At 38.1% G+C, this 25,551-nt stretch overlaps 1 protein-coding gene across 1 annotated transcript; it reads right to left on the bottom strand.

Moving 5' to 3' along the window:
* Window positions 1-439: 439 nt before the first annotated feature.
* Window positions 440-24,928, bottom strand: LOC121320556 (serine/threonine-protein kinase Nek5-like). Its single transcript, XM_041258981.1, has 23 exons — window positions 24,788-24,928; window positions 23,631-23,770; window positions 22,891-22,987; window positions 22,017-22,114; window positions 21,591-21,674; window positions 20,279-20,349; window positions 19,192-19,278; window positions 17,063-17,117; window positions 16,096-16,296; window positions 14,889-14,979; window positions 13,575-13,687; window positions 12,251-12,432; window positions 11,066-11,144; window positions 10,176-10,295; window positions 8,344-8,421; window positions 7,767-7,871; window positions 7,586-7,666; window positions 7,126-7,179; window positions 6,571-6,700; window positions 5,249-5,398; window positions 4,958-5,089; window positions 4,341-4,440; window positions 440-1,949 (listed from the first exon to the last, which is right to left on the bottom strand). Exons 2-23 carry the CDS (start codon window positions 23,745-23,747, stop codon window positions 1,643-1,645), a joined length of 2,532 nt encoding a protein of 843 aa, XP_041114915.1. The 5' UTR covers window positions 23,748-23,770; window positions 24,788-24,928; the 3' UTR covers window positions 440-1,642.
* Between the last annotated feature and the right edge of the window lie 623 nt (window positions 24,929-25,551).

Below are 25,551 nucleotides of genomic sequence, written 5' to 3'. Positions count from 1 at the left end.
AGAACACTATTTATATGCAGTGCAATTATGCATATATTTCTATGATGCCTTTTACGACACACATCTCAAGGTACTTGGACAGTACATAAAATATATGCAAATTAAAACCTTTTTAGTTTTTGTTGAAAAAACAAAACAAAACACAATAAAGTAACCCAAAGCTTACGGGTTGGTTGCCAGATTGGTGTTATTTCATTGGGGTTTAATGTGTCTGTACATATAACGTGTTGTTTTCAACTTTGACTATTGTGTTTGCCGAAGACAAATTTACACATTTTGGAGAGATAAACAACCAAAATGACTGAAACATTTGTAAATAGGTCTTTTGATAAATGTAATACGTCTGATCCTAGTAATGGTTAAGGCCAAATTCTTATCGAAAAAACCTAGCTTTTTTTCTTGCAAAGACTGGTGTAGATGTTTTTTTTTTTTTTTTTTTTTTTTTTTTTTTTTTCATACATGGGTGGTAGCACCAGTATACATGCTTCTGTTAAGAAAAAAAGTAAGCAGAACTCCAATTTTTGTAAATCTAAAATGTTATTGCCAAAATAAGGTTATTGTTATTCTTAGTTTGCTTGTGTAAGTTACCTGAAGATTTGTAGAATGTCTAATGCAAGTTAAGCTTAACCGGCCATGCTAATTAGACCATGTGTGCAAATCACTTTCTTTAATATCTAATTCATTTTTTGCCTTAAAGGTGTACTGTAATAGATCTACTTAAATGATTTATGTGATGTCACCCTTTGAACTTTTAATTGATTCATTCTAGGAATCTTCTAACTGAAAGTGGCTGTGTGGCGTTGAAGAGAAGGGGAGTGCAGCAGATATATTGTTGATTAACAAATCCACAGTTTGCTACAAATCCATAGAAAACTATTGATTTGTCAACGAAACCACCACAGTCAGAACAATTCAACAGAAAAGCGAACGCCATTTAATTATGCAACAGTCATTTCAACAATTAGTTAATTATAGTATTACACATTTCAAACGTAACACTTAGAAAAGGGCTTACGATTTCAGTTTAGAATTTCATAAAAAAAAAAAAAAGTTTTCATAATTACAAATTCACTTCCACATAAACATCCCTCCTTACAGTTTGCCTGAGTATGAAAAATGATCGCTGGCAATGATATTTAAGTCTTCATCTGTTTTAGGTTTGGCAAACAATCAATAACTTTACTTTCCATTTCTGGTTTACATTGCTTTGTTTTTTGCATTTTTATTTTTTGAATGACAATTTCATGTTCTACATCTAAATCCTAGTCCTCACTATACTACCTTCACTTACAATAGACAATTGTTTCTGTGTAAGTGGGATTTCTAACTTAAAAACTCATGACAACATTCCCACAATGCAAGAGACAAACATTTTACCAGAAGCAAAACAAAAGAACAAAATCCAAATCCAATTACCAAATGAACAATCATTTGAATCTCATTATCGAACAAGACCTGTTTTAAGTGGCATAAACAACTCAATGTTGAATCAGTAAGAAAATAATCCTTGTAAACGGCACACGTAAACAGTGAATTACTTTTACCAGTTGAACACTGACTTGTTTATCCCTTACTTAGTACTATGGTACGATTACTGTACTGTAACTTTCTGCTCTCAAGTCCACTTTCAGGTGCAGAATCATTAATGTGGCTGTTTCTGTTTTTCTGTGAGCTTGTCCCCTTCTGCTGAAGCCTTCTGCTCCTCTTCAGGAACAGCTGGCGGGACCTCCTTCGTTTCCTCTTCTTCAGGAACAGCTGCTGGGACCTCCTTCATTTCTTCTTCTTCAGGAACAGCTGGCTGGACCTCCTTCATTTCTTCTTCTTCAGGAACAGCTGGCTGGACCTCCTTTGTTTCCTCCTCTTGCTCTTCTCCCTCCGCAGGGCTCATAAAGCTCTTCATGGACTCGGCAACTTCCTTATTCAGCTCATCTTCCGAGTCTTCAAAGTTCCTAACATGGAAAAGCAACACACACAGGAAATCCACCTTAGTTACACCCTCATATATACAGTGCCTATAGAAGGTCTACACCCCTTTTCAAAATTTTCACCTTTTGTTGCCTTATAGTCTGGAATTAAAATGCATTTTGTTTTCATTTATCTGCACATCCTACCCCACAACTTCCAAGTGAAAAAAATATTCTAGAAATTTGTAGAAAATTAATTAATAATAAAAACTGAAATAGCTTGGTTGGATAAGTGTCCACTCCCCTTGTAATAGCAATTCTAAATTAGCTCAGATGTAACCAATCACCTTCAAAATCACACACCAAGTTAAGTGGCCTCCACTTGTGTTAAATTGTAGTGATTCACATGATTTCAGGATAATTTCAGAAATTCCTGTAGGTTCCCTCTGCTGGGTAGTGCATTTCAAAACAAAGACTCAACCACGAGCACCAAGGCGCTTTCAAAAGAACTCCGCGACAAAGTTGTTGAAAGGCACAGATCAGGGGGTGGGTATAAAAAATATCAAAGGCCTTGAATATCCCTTGGAGCACGGTCAAGACTTCTATAAGAAGTGGAAGGTGTATGGCACCACCAAGACCCTAGATCAGACCGTCCCTCCAAACTGGATGACCGAGCAAGAAGGAGACTGATCAGAGAGGCTACCAAGAGACCAATGGCAACTTTGCAAGAGCTACAGGCTTTTATGTCCAAGACTGGTCAAAGTGTGCATGTGAGAACAAATCTGGCCTGTATAGTAGGGTGGCAAGAAAGAAGCCATTACTCAAGAAAGCCCACCTTGAATCCTGTTTGAAGTATGCAAAAAAAAAAAAAACCAACAAAGTGCATCATCCAAAGAAAACCAACCCTATTGTGAAGCATGGTGGTGGCAGCATCATGTTATGGGGATGTTTCTCATCGGCAGGGACTGGGGCACTTGTCAGGATAGAAGGGAAAATGAATGGAGCAAAGTACAGAGAAGTCCTTGAGGAAAACCTGCTGCCCTCTGCAAGAAAACTGAAACTGGGACAGAAGTTCACCTTTCAGCATGACAATGACCCAAAACACACAGCCAAAAATACACTGGAGTGGCTAAGAAACAAAAAGGTAAATGTCCTTGAGTGGCCCAGTCAGAGCCCTGACCTAAATCCAATCGAAAATTTGTGGCATGACTTGAAGATTGCTGTTCATCAATGCTACCCAAGAAACTTGACAGAGCTTGAACAGTTTTGTAAAGAAGAATTTTCAAATATTGCCAAATCTAGGTGTGCAAAGTTGATAGAGACCTATCCCAACAGACTCACAGCTGTAATTGCTGCCAAAGGTGCTTCCACCAAGTATTAACAAAGGGGGGTGGAGACTTATCCAATTATGTTTCAGTTTTGTATTTTTAATATAGAATTTTTTTCTCACAAAAAACTTTTTCCCCCTTAACAGTGTGGAGTATGGTGTGTAGATAAGTGGGAAAAAAATCCTCATTTAAATGCATGAAACTCTGAGGCACTGACACAACAAAATGTGAAAAAGGTTCAAGGGGTGTAGACTTTCTATAGGCACTGTATTTTCGTGAACATTTACAAATAAACTGTAAATGATGCAGTTGAAGATACCAGGTTTGGTACCAAAAAGAGTTGCATCATAACTGAGGAATAATTTTTTCATAAAGGATACCTGTTTTGCAATTCCATCAGCTAAATACGTGTCAAACGTGCAATTTTGAAAGAAACATGTTATAGCACACATTATGCATCTGTTACCTGTCTGCATTTGCACTTCCTGGGTCATTTCACCTCAGCAGTGTCTTGCATGCCACTGTCTGAAAGCACGTGATCCAATAGTGGAAGCAGTGTCTTGGCTAATGGCATGAAAGAAGCCATTGAAGGGGTGTGGACAATTTCACCCTCCAGGTTAAATGACCAAGCAGCAAGTGTAACACTAACAGTTTTTTGTTTCTTCAAATTGTTTTCTAGTAATGTTAAACTCCTCCTTGCTTGAGAAGTCAACACTGTAAGGTAACTGTGGAATTTGAATTCATTTAATTGGTTTGGAGTTAGGAATCGTACATATTTTACCAGACATATTGTGTTTCAACTTAAAATAATTCAAAAAGTCATTGTAAACACAATTTTTAATCAATGCACATTAAATATCTTGGTACGGTTCTTACTATACATGACATTTGAAATATTAGTATAGCCCCTTCTCAATTACCAGAAAATGAGACCCACAGGTGGGGTTTTAAACCCATGTCAAAATAAAGAAGGACAGGGTCAAGTGTTTTTTTTTCCAGGAATAATAACACATTTATCACAGCGTGCTACCTCTGTTTTTGTTGTAAGCATAGCCACTGATTTACTACAGATTTTGAGAGAACAGAAACCAGATGTGAGTGGACATACGTGTCATCATCGTCTGATCTGGGCTCCAGTCGCTCCTCATCCACGTCTATATCGGAGGCCGCCTCGTCATCTTCTTTTGGGCTCCACGGTTTAAAGGTTGCTGTGAAGAGTACACAAAAGGTATGGGGTACATTTCAATTATGGTGCTGTTATCCAAATAACTGTCCACAAGTACAACATTTGGAACATTTTAACATAATCCCAGCGTGACTCTCAAAAGCAATGTTTACATTCTCCTTATGTCAAACAGACTGCAGTTTACATAACTGAACCTCCTATTTCCGCTAGAATCAAAATATGTTCAGTCTAACGTAACCATATTTGAATTACCATTACTTGTAAAGCGTTGTCCACACTGCTTGTGCCGTGCCCTTTTGTTTGCTGTAGTATTTTTTCCTATGGTACAGGAGTCACAGATTAGTGCTAATCAGTGTCTGGAAAACCAGCCTTAATGTACCTCACACCTCTAGCACACCATATATGCTCACAGAGTTCTGTAAAAATACATTAGTTCCTCTAATGAAAAAATAAATGCATGATATTGTGTTTTTTAAATTGAATTTCCCTTTGCTGAGTGTAGATGAATAAATGGTAGAAAATTGCAAGAGCTGTCATACCTCGTTGGTCGTCGGTAAGTGTGCCCGAGACCAGCTCAGCGTTTGCCAATGCGTTGAGCAGCGTTGCAGGTGGGACTGCTCCCCATTGTTTCCTGTTCTCTGCAGCGGCTTCATCCAGTGAAGCTGCATGTCCTGAGAAAGAGTGAGGCTTGTTTATCATCGTCACTGCATGTGACATCAGCAGCACTGGGAAGGAACTGGACATTCCATCACAATGTTAAACATTTAAATTGAAACCAAAGTCTTATATAAAATCAATTGGAACCACTTTCTCCTCAAACAGAATCTTACCAAGCGCATCCCCCGTCATACTAGGATAGACTGAGGTCACTTCTATGGCAGCAATGGCATTGAGCAGCGTCTGTGGGGGTCCTTGATTCCACTGTTTCCTGTTTACTGGGCTGCTTCTCTCCACCAGATTTTCATCTGTGCGGCAGGGCTCTGCAAAACAGAGTAAAAAAACAAAGAAACAGCCACGAATGATGAGGGGTGGTTGTCAGAAAACATGGCTCCTTATGACCAAAAAAAAAAAAAAAAACTTGGAGAACTAGATCAACATCTGGACAGCAACATTTGTGGGACCAGTAATAGCCTGAATCAATCAAATAATATCTGGCCAATATATCACCAAAGGAACTGTATGTCTAATGATGTTACTAAGTTTCCTTAAATACAACTGTATAATTACAGCTGATGCCAGTTATTAGCAACCCTGATAAAGACAACTTTCAGTTATTAACAATATTTTCCCAGGAACCAATCCCATCCCATAGACTTTAATGTTAATGTAATTCTGATATTAGCAACTGCACGCCGCTTATTGACAACTTTATTACTAGTTGCCAGTGCTACAGAGCGCACTTCCATGATTTATGCGCATACTTCATGCAGCTTTTATAACACACTGGCTTCGCAACTGTGTATTTCTGGCGGACTGAGGCAGAATCATGGCTTTGAAACTGGCTACGAAGCTGCACGCAAAATTGAGATGGATTTACAGTGGAAGGTGGCACATTGTAAAAAGCAGACAACGTTTGACAATTTCTTATTTTAAAAGTGTGTTCTAGAATTGATTGTAAGTACAACACATTTTTATGTTTGCATTACTCACTGTAAGGACAATTGTAGTACATCATTGTGTAGTACTATTTAAACCTACTCCTTTTTTTTTTTGTTTTACACACGTGTTAAGTAAACAGTTCTATGTTTGGGTATTTCGTGTTTTGCATGTTTTTAATACTAACATTTATTTCAGTGCCATATTTGTACAACAACAGTATATATCGTTCCACATAAATACACTTGAAAATGGGGGCTTTTCGCTTATTAGCAACTTTTGGTTAATGACAACTTTTTGCTGGGAACTGATAGGTTTTTAATAAGTGGCATCTACTGTATGTTTAGGGTACCGTCTGAGTTGCTTTGCCCCCCGCTGATCCAACTAGGTATTGCAATTCATAAACATAGCATTGGGTAAACTAGGACCTGTATTATCACCAGGTAAGTTAAGAACATAATGCATTTAAAATTGTACATATTTTAAAGCCTGGCCTAAAACAAATACATTGGATAAAGTTTAAATAAAATAATACATTATAGTCCTTAACACCCACCTTTGTGTGGTGCTGCCTCGTCACCTGCTGTAATGTCTAAACTGCCCTGTATGCTGACATTCTTCCAGTTTCTTTGTTTTAGGTTGTCTCCATCATTAAAGGTTAGGGTTTGGTTCAATAAATCAATCTCCTGAAATCAATCACATGAAAAATAAAATCAACCAATAATTAAATCTATGTCTTATTGATTCCTGGAATGCCACCAGGTGTCCTTGTTTTTGTCTTGTAGTTTTAAATAAAAACTCAACAGATACAGCATTGCTATCATAGAATAGCATTTCTACAAAATGGGTACCCAATGTCTTTCCTATGATCTGAATGAGTGGCAACCAACTTCTAGACCAGAATCGAAAGGTGGGTTGCTAAAGGAACATCGACCAGGCAAATGTCTTGTGCAAAGAAAGGAGCTATTAATGAAATCAGTGATGTTGTTAACTAGAGAAGCAGCAGTACAAGCTAAAGTGTGATACAGCACTGCGGCCCACTGTGAAAAAAAAGCTTGAGTGGCCCTGGTTTTGTTTGAGTCCATTAGGTTATTAAATTGGGTTTTGGTACCTCTTCCTCTTGCTTTGGGTCTTCTTCCAATGGAACCTCAAACATTACACCTTTCTGTGAAGGAAAAAAAGCACATACTTGGCTCTATTCAAAATGTTTGACCTCATAAGTTATTTAAAGATGTGTTATTTAGCCTGTTGTTGGCTCAAGACTGTTGAGACTCAAGACTTTAAATAACTAATGTGTTAAATCTTGGGCTCACAGAGTTTATCTGAGACCAGCTTACTTGCATACACATATCAACACATTTATATTTAGATTTTATAAGTGCCAAGGCTTGTTATTTTAAATGTTAGGCACTTCACTGGGTGGGATACCATGCTATGAACACGCCCCACAGATTTTAATGTAAATCATGAACAAGGATCCATTTTACCACTCTTCAATGCAATGCGGCCCGGGAAGAATATTGCAGCAGAATTATGAACATTTTATTTCTTAAAAATGTTATCAAGTTTACCTTTGCTTTATATTTTTTCTCTAGTGCTTTTCTTTCTTGTCGGTTTTCAAACATGATTTGCCTAAGACGTTCGTCATTGTCCTGGGTAAAAGTCAAAAGAATATTTAGTGTAGTGAAGATTAAAAAAACAAAACAAAACAAAACAAAAAAAATAGAATCTACATGATCGGTCTTGTGTTACCTGGACTGGTTCCTTTCTCTCTTGTGCAACTTGGACTCTGACAGGCAGCTCACTTGGTTTCCCTTGTTTCACTATGTATGTCTCAACATTCACTGGGTGCTGAACCTACAGTATTGAAAAAAGAAGAAAAAATATATAATTCTAATATTTATTCCACTTTCCACAGGTTGTTAAAACGTATTCAAAACTACCAGGAGGAATCCCTGTGACAAGGAATTAGTATCAATAAACTGTGAGCACAGGTACAGCTTTTTATGAAGTCTGCTATGCTGTCGCTGTCACTACCTGCTGATTTCAAGGGAAGCTGCCTTGTGTTGCTGAAGCCTTTAAGGGTTCAAATGAAAATGTGTTTCTGATGTTAAACTTCCATATTTTTTTGAAGTCGCTGCCCCAGTCTTGCCCAACTGAGATGCAATGTTCTTAGGTTCATGTTTTACAGCGGTGGGAGCATTGGTTTATCTAAGCTTCAGTTGTATTATTTTGTGTGCAGGCTTGTTTTAACTTATTTATTTTAGCAAAATTGCCACCTTCAGAAGTACACTCTAGTTTTTCAAAACTGGAAACAAATGACACTTACCTCTCCTGCTTTGACTTTAATGTCCTTTATATCATTGTGATACTGCTGACGTATTTCTCTGAGCTGTTTCAGGTACACCTAACGGAAATATATGCACTCAATATAATAATATAGAATGAGATAAACAGAATTATATTTTAATATTGCAAACCCAATAGTGTTCTCTATACGCCGCCAGGAAATGATACATGAAAGCCTTTATACAAGGGTATAGTAAAAGCCAAGCAATGTGTATGAGTAAAATAAAAATGAACACAGGGTACAGGTAAGCAAGGTGCAAATCAAAATGAGGTTGTTTAATGCACTGCACTTAGAATACAGAGTTCATTTTTGGTCTACAAAAAGGACACCAATTAGACACCACTAATACCAGCCAAGATATTCTCCTATTTAGCCCAGAACAGAAAGGTTTAGACGAGACATAATCAAGCTCTTTAAAATACTAAAAGCCATAAACAAGCATCTGCTTTTATCTCAAAATGGTGACTGCCAAGACTGGTAATGTATTCAGTGTCCAACTCACTGTCTATTCAGGGACATCAAGATTTCTGAGTGGTAAAACCACTGCCAAATGCCCCATCTCCCAATTGATGTGCATGTAATCATCTGTCCCAATAAATGGAACAACTTTGTCCACACAGGAAGGTGTGACGTTAGCCTGAGTTTGTGTTGAGTCCATTTCAAAGCAGTCAGAGGTGTATAGAATTGAAGATTTTATTTAACAGATAAAGGAGAATTTCCTATGGAGTTACCAAAGACACATTCAAGCAAGAGAGATGTGTAATGTTTTTAACTTGCACTGGAAGACTGCCAGTCGAGCTTCATCTGCATTAAGTTTTGCATTTGGTGTTTAACAACCTCTAATGTCCTGACATGTCTGAGGAGGGGGTGAGGATTCACTTTGACTGCTTCATAAGCACTATGTTTATACAGGTGGAGGCCAGTTCTCACACTATCCGCCCTCGCAGAACCAGTGTAGCATAAACCAATACCACATCATGTCATCCTTCTGCATCATACCTTGATTTAGAAGAGAATGGACTGCAAACAATAATGTCTCTCTCTCTTGCTTGTGAAATGGAGATCTTACTGAGTTGTTGTGATGACATTATTTATTGATGCCAGATCACTATAACACAAGAAGAGTAACGAGAGATAGGGGCAAACCTGCATTTGCTGACAAAGCTCCTGATTAATAGAATGAAACCCCCAACTATCTCAGCTCAGTACACTGGATACCAAATAGACGTTAATGAGGATTGTATTGATAACAGAACTTTATATTACAAGAGGACTGGAATCATAATATAAAGTGAAGTCAGGCTTTTAGGTTATTTTTTTTTTATATGGTACTGTGATAGGTGTGTGCCTTACAAAACCTCCTTGTAAAAGAGGTGAGTCTGTGGCTTATACCAGTCAGTGAAATGAACCTGGTTTTAAACTCATCCTTCTTCTAATGAAAGCTTGTTCCCCCCCAATTTAGTATGCACAATTATTCTGGATCCTCGGCTCACCACTCGCAACTCATCCACCAACTCCCCCAATGACAGATTAGGTGGCTGTACTGCAGAGCCACAGGCGCCCTATCAGCCACAGGGGTCGCTGATGTGCGGTGAGCCATGGATTCCCCTGCCGACCTAAGCCCTCTCTACCCAGGCAGCGCTCAGCCAATTGTGTGCCATCCCTTAGGAACTCCTTGGCTGTGATATAGCCTGGATTTGAACTTGCTATCTCCAGGATATAGGGCACATCCTGCACTCTGTGCGGAGCGCCTTTACTGGATGCGCCACTCGGGAGCCCCATGAAAGCCTGGTCTAATGAAGCATGTTCACCTCTTCAGAGCCTGGTTTTCTAGTTTGCTGTCTCTGGGCCTCTCCTGGAGATTCTACCCGCTGCTCCTGCACTTGACTCCTGTAGTGGTGATAAGCGTCTCCTGTAGATGGACGCAGCCCCTGTCACACAGACATCAAATACTTATCATAACTAATATTGGACACTTCAAGTCGTTATCTACCAGTGAATGCCTGCTAGAATAAATAAAAAAAAAACACATTTCTGTGTTTTAAACAAGCAAAATCAATCCACTTTATTAAAAAAAAGTAAACATAAGACATACCAGAGTATATGGCGTGCTCAAAGTTAGTATTTAGGTAACTCGACTGCTCTGTTGTTAATTTTCCCTGAATTGCATACTTTACATACACCCTGCATCCCCCCCAGTTTAACACTTAATAGTTATCCTAACATTGACCTAATCCTTTCTTTATAGGCTTAATAAAAAGTGGAATGGACTTGGTACATACTTCACAAGGGTTTGTGCTATATAGTAAAACAACGACTCAAACACACCCAGTTTCCAATGAAAACAAGTTTATCTTTCCATTAAAGAATAAGCCAGTGTGTTTGAGTGCCACTGCTGTTTTTATTTATTTATTTTTTTCTACAGCATTTTATACAAAGAAAACTAAAAATAGTTTCTAAAGTAGTGCTCTTTGTCTCATACCATTAAATGATAGGCTGGGATTATTTCATGATGAAAATGTATCACCTCATTTATCTCCAGATGGACTTTTCAAAACTCGTCCACAGAGGGAAAGAATGCCCTCAGTTTAATTAGTCTTCATAAGAAAAAAAGCTGTTGCTAAATAAACCCACGTCAATTATGGTGGCCTTACGGTAAAAATGTATGTTTTATGAAGATTTAAGGGAAACTATAACTTACCAGCTGCTTTTCAACTTTAATTTTGTACTGATTCGCTTCTTGTCTTCTTTGCAGGTATTCGTTGTGTATGACATCTTTTCTAGAAGAAAGAAGAAATGTATTTATTTATTTATAAAATGTGTGCTCATAAATCACATGCTTGCCCCAGGCCTACAAAAGAGGACTGCCTTAGAAATCAATAGACGTACTACAGATCAAAAATAAATACAACCTGTTCTCTAATATTTTAACTGAGGCAGACATGATAAGGCTTTCCTGACCTGCAGGAAATATCTTTGCCTGTTGGGCTCTAACACACTACAGCCGTTTCCACTGGCCAAAATACAATAATGAAAACTGTTCTCTAGAGGTCGCTGTGCTATTGAGAACACAAACTACCGCTGCTCTGAGGTTTAACAGGATGAAGGCTAGGTGTAAACCACTGACCACACAAACTCATATTTAGTATCTTATTATCATGCCATATGTGGTGGATTGTAATAAAGAATGTGGATACTGTGTTCCAATGCTTGAAACATGAGTCATCATTTTGTTTCAGCATTTTTTTTGCAGATTCTAGTAACTGGAAATAAAAAACGTTCCCCTTTTCACAATTGTGCTGTCTTTACAATCAAGTTTGACTAAGTAATGGTTTTCCTATTTTTTTTTTTATAAACCTGTTATAACAAAGTGATACTGCATGGAAAAATAAATGGGTTGGACAGTATAGCTGCCATATGGAGCACCATGGACTGTCCCTCACAATGCTGATGGATTTTCTTTATGCCAATAGCATCCCTGACATGTATTCTGTTATATATAAAATCTTCTCCTTGTTTTAAGTCATGGAAAATGCCTGTCAGCAGGTGCTTCGTTGGCAGGTGCTAACATATCCAAGACTCAAATAAGGCCTCTATGGACCAATTGGACATTAGTACTCATGGGTGAATGGAAGGCCTTCTGAACAACTGCAAAACCTTCCAGCTCTGTACTGGCTACCCACAGTGACCCTGCACTCTAAATCAAAAAGACAGACAAAGGAAAGATGATAAAGTTATTTTCAACAAAACTCTGTTGACATTCAGTGTAATGACAAGCATTTCGACAGCAATGAAGACATTGAAAAGATTTCTGGGTGAACAGTCGGCCATTGAACTTTCTAAGTTTCTTTTAGTATTTCTAAATCTGACATTCAGTGTAAGTTACCTCTGGTGAGCCTGAGGACTGTGCAGTCTGTCTCGTAGGTAATCCTCTGCTCTCTCGTTACAGTGAGGGCTCTGTGGAGGAAGCCTCTGATGAATGAGGTCGAGCTGTGCGTGGTAGTGCCCATACTGGCCAAACTGGCGGGGCATAGGCCTTTCCACTAACACTGGTTTAGGGTACACAAGCTGTGGAGATAAAGGTCAAGGTGTGCTGTGAAGTACCTATAATTGTCGTAAGGGAACTGGCTCCAGGTACTTTGGCAAAACATTTACAGTACCCAGAGTATTTGACTATCAAACACAGCTCCCTCTGAAATGCTTATATGAAACAGTTACAGCACTGTAGTGGAAGGCTAGGCTATTCATTTATAATTTGATCTAATTTTGTTCAAGTTATTCTCCATTGTCTCCAGTGTGTCCACCATATATATAATAAACATCACCAGATATAAATACCAACACTGTTAGATTATTAAAACTGACACCTTTTGTGTAACAAAGCTAACATCTGTAACAGTGCATGCAACATGCCAGGAAGGTCATATTTTAATTATTTTAACAGTTCAACTAAATGTATCACACTGCCTGTCAGTTCCAGTAGATGACTACGTACTGAAACACCATAAACAAAAGCATGTAGTCTTCAGGGTATAACATGAATACTGTACAGTGGCCTCCATTATTTATCCAGCTGTTCACTGTAGTAGAAAATGGCACATGGCAGAGTATTAGCTACTTGCACTTGTACTTTTCCAAGACCTGTTGTTTTTTCTACAATATAGGCTTTAGCAAAACAATTGCTATATAAAGAATTGTCTAGTTGTCTAGTAAAAAGGAGAAGTAACCGCAAGCTGCCAGACGCTGCAGTTTTAGGGAACTGTAGCTGTTAAAGTAGAACAATTGGTTGAGTGTACGTGACTTTCTACATGAACACCCAACCATCTACCCCGTGATTAAGCTTGCTTTTGTCCCAGTGACAATGTAGACATAATTATGCATTATTATGGGATGCTCTTATGCTCAGTTGTTCTGTTATGGTTGGCTAATGTATATGTATAATGTTAGTAACTTACTAGTGTTAAAGTTATATAAGGAACTAGTCTGCTTTTGTATGTTTGCAAACTTAAGAAATAAAGGCCTGTGTATTTGGAACTCGCAGTCTCTCTTCCTTTTATTAGAATTTCCACGACATCACACAAGTGCAAAGTGTGTTTGCTGTTCTTATCACTATAGTCTGCATAGTGTCAGCGGTATTGTAGTGAAAGTCCACAGTACTTCCTTTTACATGCATTCACCCCAGCACTAAGGTAAGCATCAGTGTGGATTACTTTGTGTTCTAGTTGGTAGTTCCTGGCAGGGGATTTCCACTCCGGCTGTGGGCGCTGCTTCTCTGGGGTCCTTGCCTTTGATCGATGTTCCCGGGACTTCAGAACCTTTGCTTCTATAAAAAGAAGGTAAGAGGGATATTGAAAAAAATGGATGCATTTCCCCTATGCATTTCGGGTTTCCATGGGCTCAGTTTATTTTACTGGGGAAGATACTCTTTTCACCCAACATCATACAAATGAAGTGGAAAGGAGGAGGGCGATATGCAAAGCCATGTGTAGCGTTCTCGTGCTGTTTCTCGTGCTGAACAGGTACAGGAGAGAATCTCACCTAGAAATCCATGGTTGTTAGGTGACATCTTGTTTGAGTGAAACTGTTTAAAGCACAGTGTTAAGCTCCTGTAATAAAGCTGTGATTTGTAAATGTCTCGTGCCTGGTTGTTTAATAATGTGTTTTACTGCTCTTGCCCAAATTGTTTTTCAAATGTCCATTGGCGGGGTGGCATATCGTTAGTAGTGAATAATATTTCAATTAATTTATCACATTACTTATTAATTAAAGAAAAAAGAAAATAATTCATCCGGAGGTATATAATGAATCTGTCCAAGCCAGCTATTGCTGATCACCATGGCTCAAAACCAGAGGAGACGTAGGATTATAGAGATCTGTGCCAGACACCTTCCACGTATATCCACCCAAGGCTGTCTGGATTGGGAGCAGTGGACATTTTCACGTGAAATGCGGGTTTCCTTGTGAAAATGAACGTTATTTTCGGCCAGAAACCTGATCCTCTCGAGTTGTTCTCCCGAATGTGCACACACATTGCCACTTCACGTGTAAATAACCACACAAGGAAACCGCCATTGAGACATACAGTTAGAACATAAGAAAATGTAAAAATGAGAGGAGGCTATTTGGCCAATCAATGCTCATCCATAGTAAATGGTTTTATGGACTGTTTTATTGAACAAATGGTTTTACTGTGGGTTTGAAATAACCTGCACACATGCTTTTATTGTTAAACATAAGTTAAATGATATAACAAAAGTGCATTTGCAAAACAAAAATTACATTTATTTTTACACCCAACACATAAATAAAAAATGCTTAAACTGGTATTAAACTGATATACCAGTAAGTCTTATTTTATAGATCAAATGTTTCTTAAAATGAGACTGTTGACTGGTATTGACATTTTAATGTGCCCTTAATCACACTAAAACAACTTAAGAGCAACTTTCACATCTCCTTGATCGCATTCAATTTTGATTTTGAAGTGAAGTGTGATTGAATTACTGGAGTCTTCCTGACTGTACCTTGTCCTTGTGTTGAAACATGTCCAACAGGCTTTGGTGCTGAGGGCTTCTTCCTGTGCAGGACAGTGTGACTAAATTCCTCTTTTATCAGCTGGAAATAAAGAAGACAATACAAGTATAAACAACACAATACCTGCTATAATATTCACACACTGATGTCAGGATCTTGCATCAACCGGAGTCTTGCTGGAACATATTTATAGGGCTGGGTGGATGACAAAGGTTAGACTCCTCCCACACCTTCCTGCACAGACAAGCTGGTTTTGAATTGTTCATCAAGTAGTGGAGATGAGGAGTTCATAATCAAACGCAATGGTGCCTGAACATTTAACTGGGAGATGAACCATTTCAAAATGTGATCTTGCCAGCCGCTACCTCCTGCTCTCAGGAAATGTAAAACTATGTTTGGCACAAGGTCATTTTCCTCAGTGCGGAGTGCCCGTGGAGTGGCTTAACTCTTCATTTCAAATCTTTTAAAGTGAACTTGATTGATTTTTATGCTGCTCTTTTAAAGTGCAATCCCTGGACTTTTTTTTTTTTTTTTTTTTTTTTTTTTTGAATATACTGTACTTTTAATGTAATCTCTATTTCTCTGTCCAAAAACATTTCACATGTACAGAAACAGCCAAGTTAACATAAATGGACCAGCCATACAAAGATGTGATGTCTACAAAAGGGGCTAAGTTATAAAGTGCCAATCCTGTAAAGATGCAAACATGGCCCCCTTTTTATTGCACTAGGAACTAGTAGCAACATAAATAAAAACAAGAAGTAGAACTTTTTCCACTTTTTGCCTGCCTGTCTCTCCTAATATATCCACAGATATTAAAATATATTTTATTATGTTATGTTAGAGTGTGAAATATAATAGCTTAAAAACAAATGGGCTAGCAATAACCTCAATGTCCCATATTGTTTGGTCCTGTACAGATAGTCATGGTAGTTTTGCTCCAGCCTTCATTCTAACTGGGCTGGAGTGACTATTGTGACTCTTGATTTATTCCATGCTGCTGCCATTTACCCTGGGGCCTCTCTGAAAATAAGACTTTAAAGTCCCAGGGAGTAATTATGAATAAACTGAATAAATAAATGTATAAACAAAATAAAAAGTCTCCCTGGGAGGGGTGCAGTGGTAGAGCTCAGGCTGGCTCCTGACCCTAGCCCTCAAATGCTGAGCTCCAGGATAACAAAAAGAGCGACACGTTACCTCAGGACTTAAATGCTTTGCTATGAGCTTTTCCAAGAAGGGTTTCTTCAGAACAGAGTTAATAGATGGGCGATCCCGGGGGCTGATTTTGAACAGCTGTGCCACTAAAATGCGCAGATCGTAGGAATATCTTGGAGCAACCGGTACAAAGTGTCCCCTGCAGATCTTCACCACCAACTGGCGTAGGTTACTGCCTTCGAACTGAAACAATAGAAACATTCATCTCACTGTAGTCATCTCAAGTGTTATTGCTTGAGCCTCCATTGTCATGCTTTATGTACAAGACTTAATATTGTGCTCTGGATCTAATATGGAGAATCTGCTGGGCCTATTCAGATAAGTGCATGACAACAATGTAATAGATGTTTACTAAACAGGAGTCCTGCTCTTGCAAAATGGACTCTTTCAGTGGACTATGGTAAATAAATAAATGTAAGGTCTAGCACTGATAATGGAATTGCTGTGGAGTGTTCCTGTCATAATGGAACTTCCTTATTCAAATAACATTGCCACTATTATCTCATAACACACCAAAGCAATGAAATTACCTCACTGTAGGTGTATTGTTGATGTTTTTAAAAATAAATTAAGAGTCTCAATAGTTCATGGGAATTATTCTTTAACGATTCTGTTTTTCCTTTGCTGGATGCTCCAGTTCTAGGGACTACATCCTCCGTTGCTAATTCATAACCAACCTCTTAAACAGTGTTGCCTTTACCACAAACAAAGGTAATTTATCCCCCTCCTCCCTACTTCCTTCTAGCAGCTTTATCTTTTCTGGTGGGGCTCATTGACCTCCACCACATGGCCTTAACTGACCTCTGACCGAGAGGGTGCGACTCAATTGAGGGTGGCTCCCTACAGAACAATTCCTACTCAAACCGATTGCAAATCATAAATATTTTGCCTCAATGTTTGAATACAGGTACATGAACTGGTAAAATCATCATTCAAAGATCTTACTTACTGGATGCTTCAGAGTGCAGAGTTCATACAGCACACAGCCCAGAGACCAAATATCCCTGTAAACAGGTTCATTGTGTTATATGTATATTCATGTCGTGACTTGCTTTTGAAAGGACTCCTAAAAGATGAATTTCTGGAGTGATTTATTTTTGTTTATGTGGTCTGCCTAATTATTTTGTCCCCATTTTTTTTCATCACAGCAATCCCTACTGTAGGTCAGAACTGCAGGTCAGTGGACGTCCTCTGATCCAAGCCAAGCCAAGGCCAAGCCAACTGCCTCTTTACACCCAGAAGCTATACAGAGAGCTACAGGCATCTGAAGGACAAGGGTCCTGCCGGTGTTCTCATTGAGCTCAACGGGTGCCAGTAGGGGCTGCTGTAACACAGTGAGGAGAACAATCCCTGATGGTTTTTCCTCTCTAACCTATGGGAGCGCTAGAGCCAATGCAACACTCCCTGTGGAATCCCCAGCAAAGACGCAACCAGGACTCTGCCTTCGCTCACCTGACTGTATGACTCACCCTGCACACCACACTGCAGAGCCTTTACCAGGTGAGCCTGAGCTCATAAGGCGCCTGGCCAGTAGGGGCCGCTGTAACGCAGTGAAGAGAACAATCCCTGTCGGTTTTTTCTCTCTAACCTGTGGGATCACTAGAGCCAATGCAACACTCCCTGTGGAATCCCCAGCAAAGACACAACCAGGACTCTGCCTTCACTCCTCTGACTGTATGACTCACCCTGCACACCACACTGCAGAGCCTTTACCAGGTGAGCCACTTGGAGACCACAGTATCTAATCATTATGTAGAAATAAGAGAGCTATATGGCAGAGCTATATGATCCCTAATTGCACATATCCTTTAAGGTTCTTCATTTCCAAGGCAGTATCTAAATTGGATCTGGTTAAAAAGTACCACATTGCATCAGCTCTTACCTTCTCTGGCTCACTGTTTCAAAGGCATTGGTTTCTTTTTTTTTATTAGACTGTTTATTCAGCTTTTTTTTACTGGACCTTTTCAAAATTGTATTTAGTTTGTTGTCATTTTACAAAGAAATGTATTGAAGAAATTTTGAACAAATATGCTAGCAAATAAAGACATTCTTTAACATTTAATTGTTCTGCCAAATTAATTTCTCATGTATACTACAGATATGGGTTCTGATTTTCTGTGTTTTTCCCTGACTTTTCTACTCTCCTTTAAGAATTCAATTGATACCTGTTATGCCATTCGTGTATCTCAATCACAACTGAGAAACGTGTTAAATTGGCTTTTAAAGTGGCCAAGCCTTCATTTTTGATTAACAAGCAGAACGTACAAACGAGATCCAACATGTTAATAAGTGACTAATCTTTATTAAAGCTATAATGAAAAATAAAGTATTTTGTGCTGGACACACTTTATTACAATTGTTCTGTCACTATTTACATTAATAAAGAGGGGGCGCTTCTGCTTTGAAATGAAAAAGTACGACTTACAATTTAAAAACCCATTTAGTTGTTTCATAGAACAAAAACAACTTATTATTAATCTTTACTAATTTTACTGTTAACACATTTCTCAGTTGTGCTTGAGATACACAAATGGCTTAACAGGTATCCAAAACATTTTTAAAGGAGAGTAGAAAAGTTGAAGGAAAACACAACAAATCAGAAGCCCTAACTACACACCATCAAGTTGTCAACTTAAAATTTTAAAAGATGTGTACTTTTCTCATTTGTTTAAAATTGTTTCAGTAAAAGATTTTCACAAACTGACAATTATTTTCAGATTTTTTAAAACAGCTTTAAAAGGTTTAAAATTCAGGTCATTCATATTAAGAGTTTTAAAAAAAAACATGCAATGCTACTTATGTGTACTAAAGGAACTGTACTTTGACTTGACTGTAGTGTTTTTGTGTTGGGAAGAAATAAAATAAAAATAACACAGTGTTTTTTCCCCTCACATTAAACAATGAAAGGCTAGAAGTTATTGTTCAGAGCCTTATCTTCGCTAGCAATAACAATCGTCGTCTGAATGCGTGCCAGAGCTTTGCAAGGCTCATCCGCTTCTTAATTATAAAAACAAGGACAAACTAAAGCTGGTTTCAGGCAATGGAAAATAAATGTGTCTTAAAGAGAAAGGTACCTACGTTTTATTGTTGTATGGTTTATTCTCACAGATCTCTGGAGATAAATAGTATGGTGTTCCAACACACGTGCGTGCCAGCTCCATTGTGCTATTATGAAAGGGTGAATAAAATGAAATACGTTAAATAGCATGAGGACTGGTACACTGATTTCATTCCAATCAAGCAAGTACGATATTACTGCACTGTAAGGGTGAATTAACAGTACTGCAACAATATCTGTGCAGATAACACTCCTTTACAGGAGTTCAGAAATACATATACAATGAAACAAATCCATATGTCACATGGGCTGAGCCTGGCAGAACTGAGCCCTACCTTGCTGACTCCAGCCTTGGCAGTGAAGCCGTTAAGCAAGCTCCCAACTCCAAGCAAGAATGGGGATTTAGTAAGAAATAAATACTGAAAATCTGTTCTGCATGAAGTTCAATATATCCATGTTTGCTTAATTTTCCTCTAGTTAGTGACTGATCAGTAAAGCACCTGGTATCACATTTAAAACAAAAGCATTGATTTGACGGAGCACTCAGAAAGGGTCACGTCTTTTCATTTTTAACCTCTTGCAAAGGATGAAAATAAAATATTTATATTGCTGCACCCTGACACTTCTGCCAAGCTATTTGCTTGAATGTGCATTTATACTGCACTTCATGCTGGGCACAAGGGATTTTAGTTCTTATACACCAATTGGACACCGCTCTCCCGGATCAGCAAAATAAGCACGTTGAGAGGACACTAACTTAATTATTGGCACCCCTTGCCACGGACGCTCAAACCCTGCTCTCAAAGTGAACTCTTTCAGTGGACTACAACGATTATTGACATTACCTAGGTAATAATGGAACTCCCTTGTTCAAATAATGCCCTCGACATCCTGGCTTCACTGATCTTGTAACACACCACAGCAATGCCATTATCCCTGCTCAAAGATGGAATGAAGGAGGCAGAACAGGGAGGGAGGGAGGCAAGAACTTTCCACAAGATACAATAGGTCAATATTTGCGGAGTCAATCAGCCTTAAATGACTTCCAGTTGTTAATAGATTCCAGTTGTTCCTCACATAACCTCAAAAGCAAAAGCAAACTCTTACTTGTTTAACATTCTTGCAATTCCAAAATCTCCAAGTTTTACTGTCATGCCATTATTGGCAATAAATATGTTCTGTAAAGATAAAATAAAATGAATGTTAAAAAAAGATATTATTAATTTGCAGTGGATATAAATTCACAAAACTATGGCAGATTATGGTGAAGACACACACCGATGAATTGCACTAAAATAGATAAGTACCATAGTTTTATGTGATCCACTAGACCTATATAATTTGTGTGAGAGTTGTGTGGAACTATTCAGCAGCAACAGGCAATGCAGAAGGATTTCAGTGATAGGGGCAGGATAGTGGGCTTGACCATCAACTCAGTGGCTGCAACGACCAACCTCCTTCAATGAGTTTTTAGAATACAACAAGAAAGCACAATTTCAGATAGCAAGCGGGTCATGATGGATCAACCTTGAAGACGTATGCAAAGCATTGTGTCATGAGCCAGACCCATTAACGTGGCTCAAGTTACAGAAACTTTCAATACTGCACCAGACTCCCCTGACTCCAGCTTGACTGGAGGCTGGAAGCAGGTTGCAGGTCTCTATTTTTGTGGCCACACATGTACAGTATATATTTGTTTTACAGTACATCAAATTCCTTTTTAGTTTTTCTGTATCATCTGAAGTCTTGTCATACCGGTACTTGGAAGAATAAAACACTACCGCCTTTGCTTTGGGCTTTTAACTCAATTTTTCAGTTTTCCCATGCCTTTTCTATGGCTATACTGTGCATTTACCATAGTTTGCCATGTTTGACAAACATGCTTTATTCGTGATAAGTATTGTATCATGACCCACATATCGTGATTCATATCGTATCACGACCCTCATATGGTGATACACATTGTATCATGACCCTCATATCACGATACATATCGTATCGTGAAGACACTGCCGATACCCAGCCCTATTTACCATAATTCTGTGTTTACTATGCTTGCTTAGCAATGCTTTTTCACAATGCTTTATAACACTTTGCTATGCTTTTACTATACTATTTTCTTAGGACAGATATGCACTGTTTAAAGAGAGTTAACTATCCAAGTAGGTGGTCATTAATGACTACAGCAATGGCCAAATGTTTTGCATCAGCCTACAGAATTAGCTAATTTAGCTTCAAAGTCAAATGAAACCTGCTGAATAATGTTATGTTAACATATTGAATTTGACATTTTGAAATAGCTTTTTTTTATTTTAGTTATGTCTCAATCCTAAAATTGTAGGTATTGCAAAACTTTTGGCCATAGCTGTAATAGCAATCATTATTTATTATAAATGTATGAAAAACTGAACCCCATTACCTGAGCTTTGATATCTCTATGCAAGACTTTTCTGTCGTGGATATGTTTCAATCCCATGCAGATCTGCACAAACCAATCTAAAATCTGGAGAGAAAATAAAGCAAGGGAAACCTGGCTTTACAAATTAATCTCACATCATTCAATATCCCCAACAAATACAAATCATAATATTGAGCAGCTAGCATCAATAATGGCCTCTTAAGCAACATTTATGTAAGATATAAAAGCCCACATGCACAATCATAACCCATTCCTCAGAAAATCATCTACAATGACATCACCAGAGCACTTCACCTGGCACATGCTCCTAAAGCGTTATCTGTCTTTGGAAAATAGTCGGTTAACACTGAAATGGTATAATTCTGAAATGCAACACTGTCCATCCTGAGCTAAAGCTACAGGCAGATGACACCGATCCCACTTTACCTGAGCCTCTGCAAACAGGAGCCCTCTCTGCATGTTGATCCTGTTCATTAGATCACCCCCATCACAGTACTCCATTACTATGTATAGCTTCATTTTCTCTAAAACACAAAGATAATTAACAGGGCTGCTGTTTTATTAGGGTCGTGGTTAAAAAAATGAGGACCCTTATCTGACGATCATCTGTCTGCCTGTCTCTCTGTCTGTCTACATGCCTGTCTTCCTGTTTCTCTGTCTGCCGTCTGTCTGTCTGTCTGTCTGTCTGTCTGCCTGTCTGTCTGCCTGTCTGCCTGTCTGTCTGTCTGTCTGTCTGTCTGCCTGTCTATCTGCCCGTCATACTCCACAAAATGAACATGCTAACTGCCTTGATTTTGCACCAATCTTCACACAACTTTTAACACATTCCTAGCCTTTCAACATTTCAGATTGCATTTGGCTATAAGCCGCTACAGAGTTTTTACAAATATTTTTAACCTTTCCCTTACTGTGGGATTAATATGTGATTATGAGGACCCACTGTATGTGCATGCACTGGTTCTATTGATATTAGCATTTTTAGGTTACTTGGCTGATGCCTTTATCCAAGGCGAGGTATAGCTGTTACTGTGCATAACAAGGTTACACTGCAAAAACAAGATTTAAATACAGCACAGTTACAGTAAGTGCAAATACTATTAGAATACTAGGGGATAATTATAAGTAGCAACTTATAATTAAAACAATTTGTATCTACAATGATAGCTGATGATAAGTACTTGCTTCGGTATAGTTACAGCATTGTATACTGAAACATACCTTTTTACTGCACTATACGCAAAATGCTCAATACTCTGTGAGAAAGAATTTATGTGATGGAAAAAACTTCATCAAGGCAAACCTTCAAACGAATTTAAAAAGGTGACCACGTTTGGATGTTTCATCCTGGACAGCAGTGTCACTTCCTTGCGAGAAGCCTCCTTTTCTTTAACAGGCATCTGCAAAAAAGACATGCTGTTAATAACCTATCTACTCCAGTAATTTAAATAAAGCATTACAGGTGTCAGTCCAGTAATGAAAAAGCAGTCACCATTACAATCACAGCACATGGAATGTCAGAAAGCTAGGCTGACCACATGATGAATTGCAATGCTTTACTTAGTAATGCATACACACACCTAATTGCAAGAACGCGTTCATCAGTAGAAGCTACACTCTGGGACTGGCAGGACTGCCAGTGCTAAAGATTTAGAATGATTAAAAAATATATTAAATTGGTTGAACGAGGCTTGCTGCAAGGTGGTGGATGGAGGTTGATTGAAAAGAGGGTGTTATATAGACAGTGGAGGATGCTCACTTTTCAGAAAAGATTTACAAGAGGAATAGGGTAAATAAAACAGGCAAATGGCTCTCAAGATATAGCCTGCACCAAGATATAGCTGAAAGTGTCTATTGCACATCGATGTCTGGACAAGGATTAATCTCTCCATTGGGATGAGACCCTGGCTTACAATGTGATGATTAAAAACAAAATGAATAGGACTGAACATGTAATGGATGACATTGACAATGTTTGACAAGATGTGGCAGACTAGCCTAAGCAATGTAATGCATTCTAGATGCGACGAAGAGCCTTCTTACCCTGGCGAAGTTGATCTCCTTTATGACACACTGACCATTGTTCTCTTTGGTTTTCACTAGGAAAGCTTTTCCAAAAGCTCCTTCGCCAATCATTCTGACAACTTCATATTTATCCATCTCCCGGTTCTATTTGAAGCAATCTAAACGATGAAAATGATGTAAAAGCCATAGTTTATTTTTCACATCAAAGTATTGTTGTTTGCTGTGTTTTCAAAGCCAATGCTCATTTAGTAGTGGAAATCACACAGTGCAGGGTGATTTTACTAAAAGTATTTTGAGAAGACACACTGTTTATTGTTTCATTGTAGTTAGATAACTGGTGAACAACAGGAAGCTGGTATATATGTAGTGCATGAACACAAACATATTTAGAACTCTCTGAAAACTTTCAATCCCATAACTTAGAAACCAAATCACCCAAGATAAAAATAAATGTATCCGCCTACATTTTTTTTTCTTAAACACCAGGCCAGTCTAACGAGAATGTAAAAGATCCATCTTATGTATCAATAAACAAGAGGGTAGATTGATACTGTACATTACAAGACCAAGGCTCAAATAAAATAATAATAAAAAAAAGTACTGTAAATAATACTGTAAATAATAACAATAAATAAAATAAATATAATATATATATATATATATATATATATATATATATATATATATATATATATATATATATATATATATATATATATATATATGGAACTAGAAATGGAAATTAATTATTTGAAGTTTCAGAATCAGAGATGGACAGAAAGACATTGTAGGTGCAGTTCAGAACATAATATTGTACTCCCGTATCAGTCATTTTAGACAACACAGACGAAAATATAAAGGAGCTCCAAACATCAAGATGAGGTGATAGTAAAGTCACTTTAAAACAGGTATCACTATTTTAAAATTAAAAACTGAATTATTGGTGCCTCAACGAGACAGGCAAGCTATATGTCTCTATTAATTAAGGAAAAAGTAACGGCCTCTGGAATCATACGACATTGTTTTTCAGAAATGAAAACTGCAAAAACTGCAACCAAAATGTCACCTACAGTACAGCGCCGTTACCAAGGCGACAGGTACACAAAGGCAGTCTTAGAAGAACCAACTTTATTCCTAACATTCCCACAAGTGTCTCCGTTCGATCGAATACTCACCTGAATCACGTCACTAAGTTCTGCACTGACAGGAGCTAATGTTTTAAAAAAAAAATACAGTGTATATAATACACGCGTTCAAAATACCAAGCTCAGTGCAGCAGGAATTCACCTCTCATTTTAACACTGCGGGTACCTATGCACTCTGGGATTTGTAGTTTTTTCACAATGCTGTGCATCATGTGTGAGGTGTACCTACCATTTTTAAAGAAAAGCGTGGAAGGAAATTGCCAGAATTGAAGTCATGCAATTATGGGTACTCCAAATACCTTAATAAATGTTTGAATTAATTAACTCTTTGTGAGGTTGATTTTTGGTAGCTGTAATGAGTGGTGATGTGCTATATTTAGAAGTGAGGGGTCGCTATTATCTACCCACACACCCACCGGTACCACGACGCCTGCCGCCGCATTTTCCCCATACACTCAACAGAACTGAGGTTTTGAAACAAGTGCATTCGTTCTCAAAAAAAAAAAAAAAAAAAAAAAAAAGAGTTGTGTAAGGCTACAGGTACATTATTTCTTTGCGCTTGAGTTTTATATTTTAAGTAAATATTTAGCTTATTTTGTTTACTTGATTTCTGATATATAGATCTAAAAATAAGAACGTCCAATTATTACATTTAATTGTACAGCGCTGATACAGGTTCCATTAATCTCTCTTGCACATTATTCTCACCTGTTGTTCCAGACCGGAGGCACGCTATATTCAAACCTTTTCATCATTTCTCTCACGGGTTTCTTACGGTTACTGCATTTTTTGCG

This window comes from Polyodon spathula, chromosome 9 (genome assembly GCF_017654505.1).
Source record: "Polyodon spathula isolate WHYD16114869_AA chromosome 9, ASM1765450v1, whole genome shotgun sequence".
Classification (NCBI taxonomy): Eukaryota; Metazoa; Chordata; class Actinopteri; order Acipenseriformes; family Polyodontidae; genus Polyodon; species Polyodon spathula.
The sequence above is the reverse complement of the archived record's forward strand: the minus strand, read 5'-3'. Positions and strand labels throughout refer to the sequence as shown.

Coding starts and splice junctions, on each gene's coding strand:
- LOC121320556 (XM_041258981.1), bottom strand. CDS start 23,747: ATGGATAAATATGAAGTTGTCAGAATGATTGGCGAAGGAGCTTTTGGA. Junction 13,688..14,888: donor TGTTTCAACACAAGGACAAG/GTACAGTCAGGA, acceptor TTCTTTTTATAG/AAGCAAAGGTTCTGAAGTCC. Junction 4,441..4,957: donor ACTTACCGACGACCAACGAG/GTATGACAGCTC, acceptor TACTCTTCACAG/CAACCTTTAAACCGTGGAGC.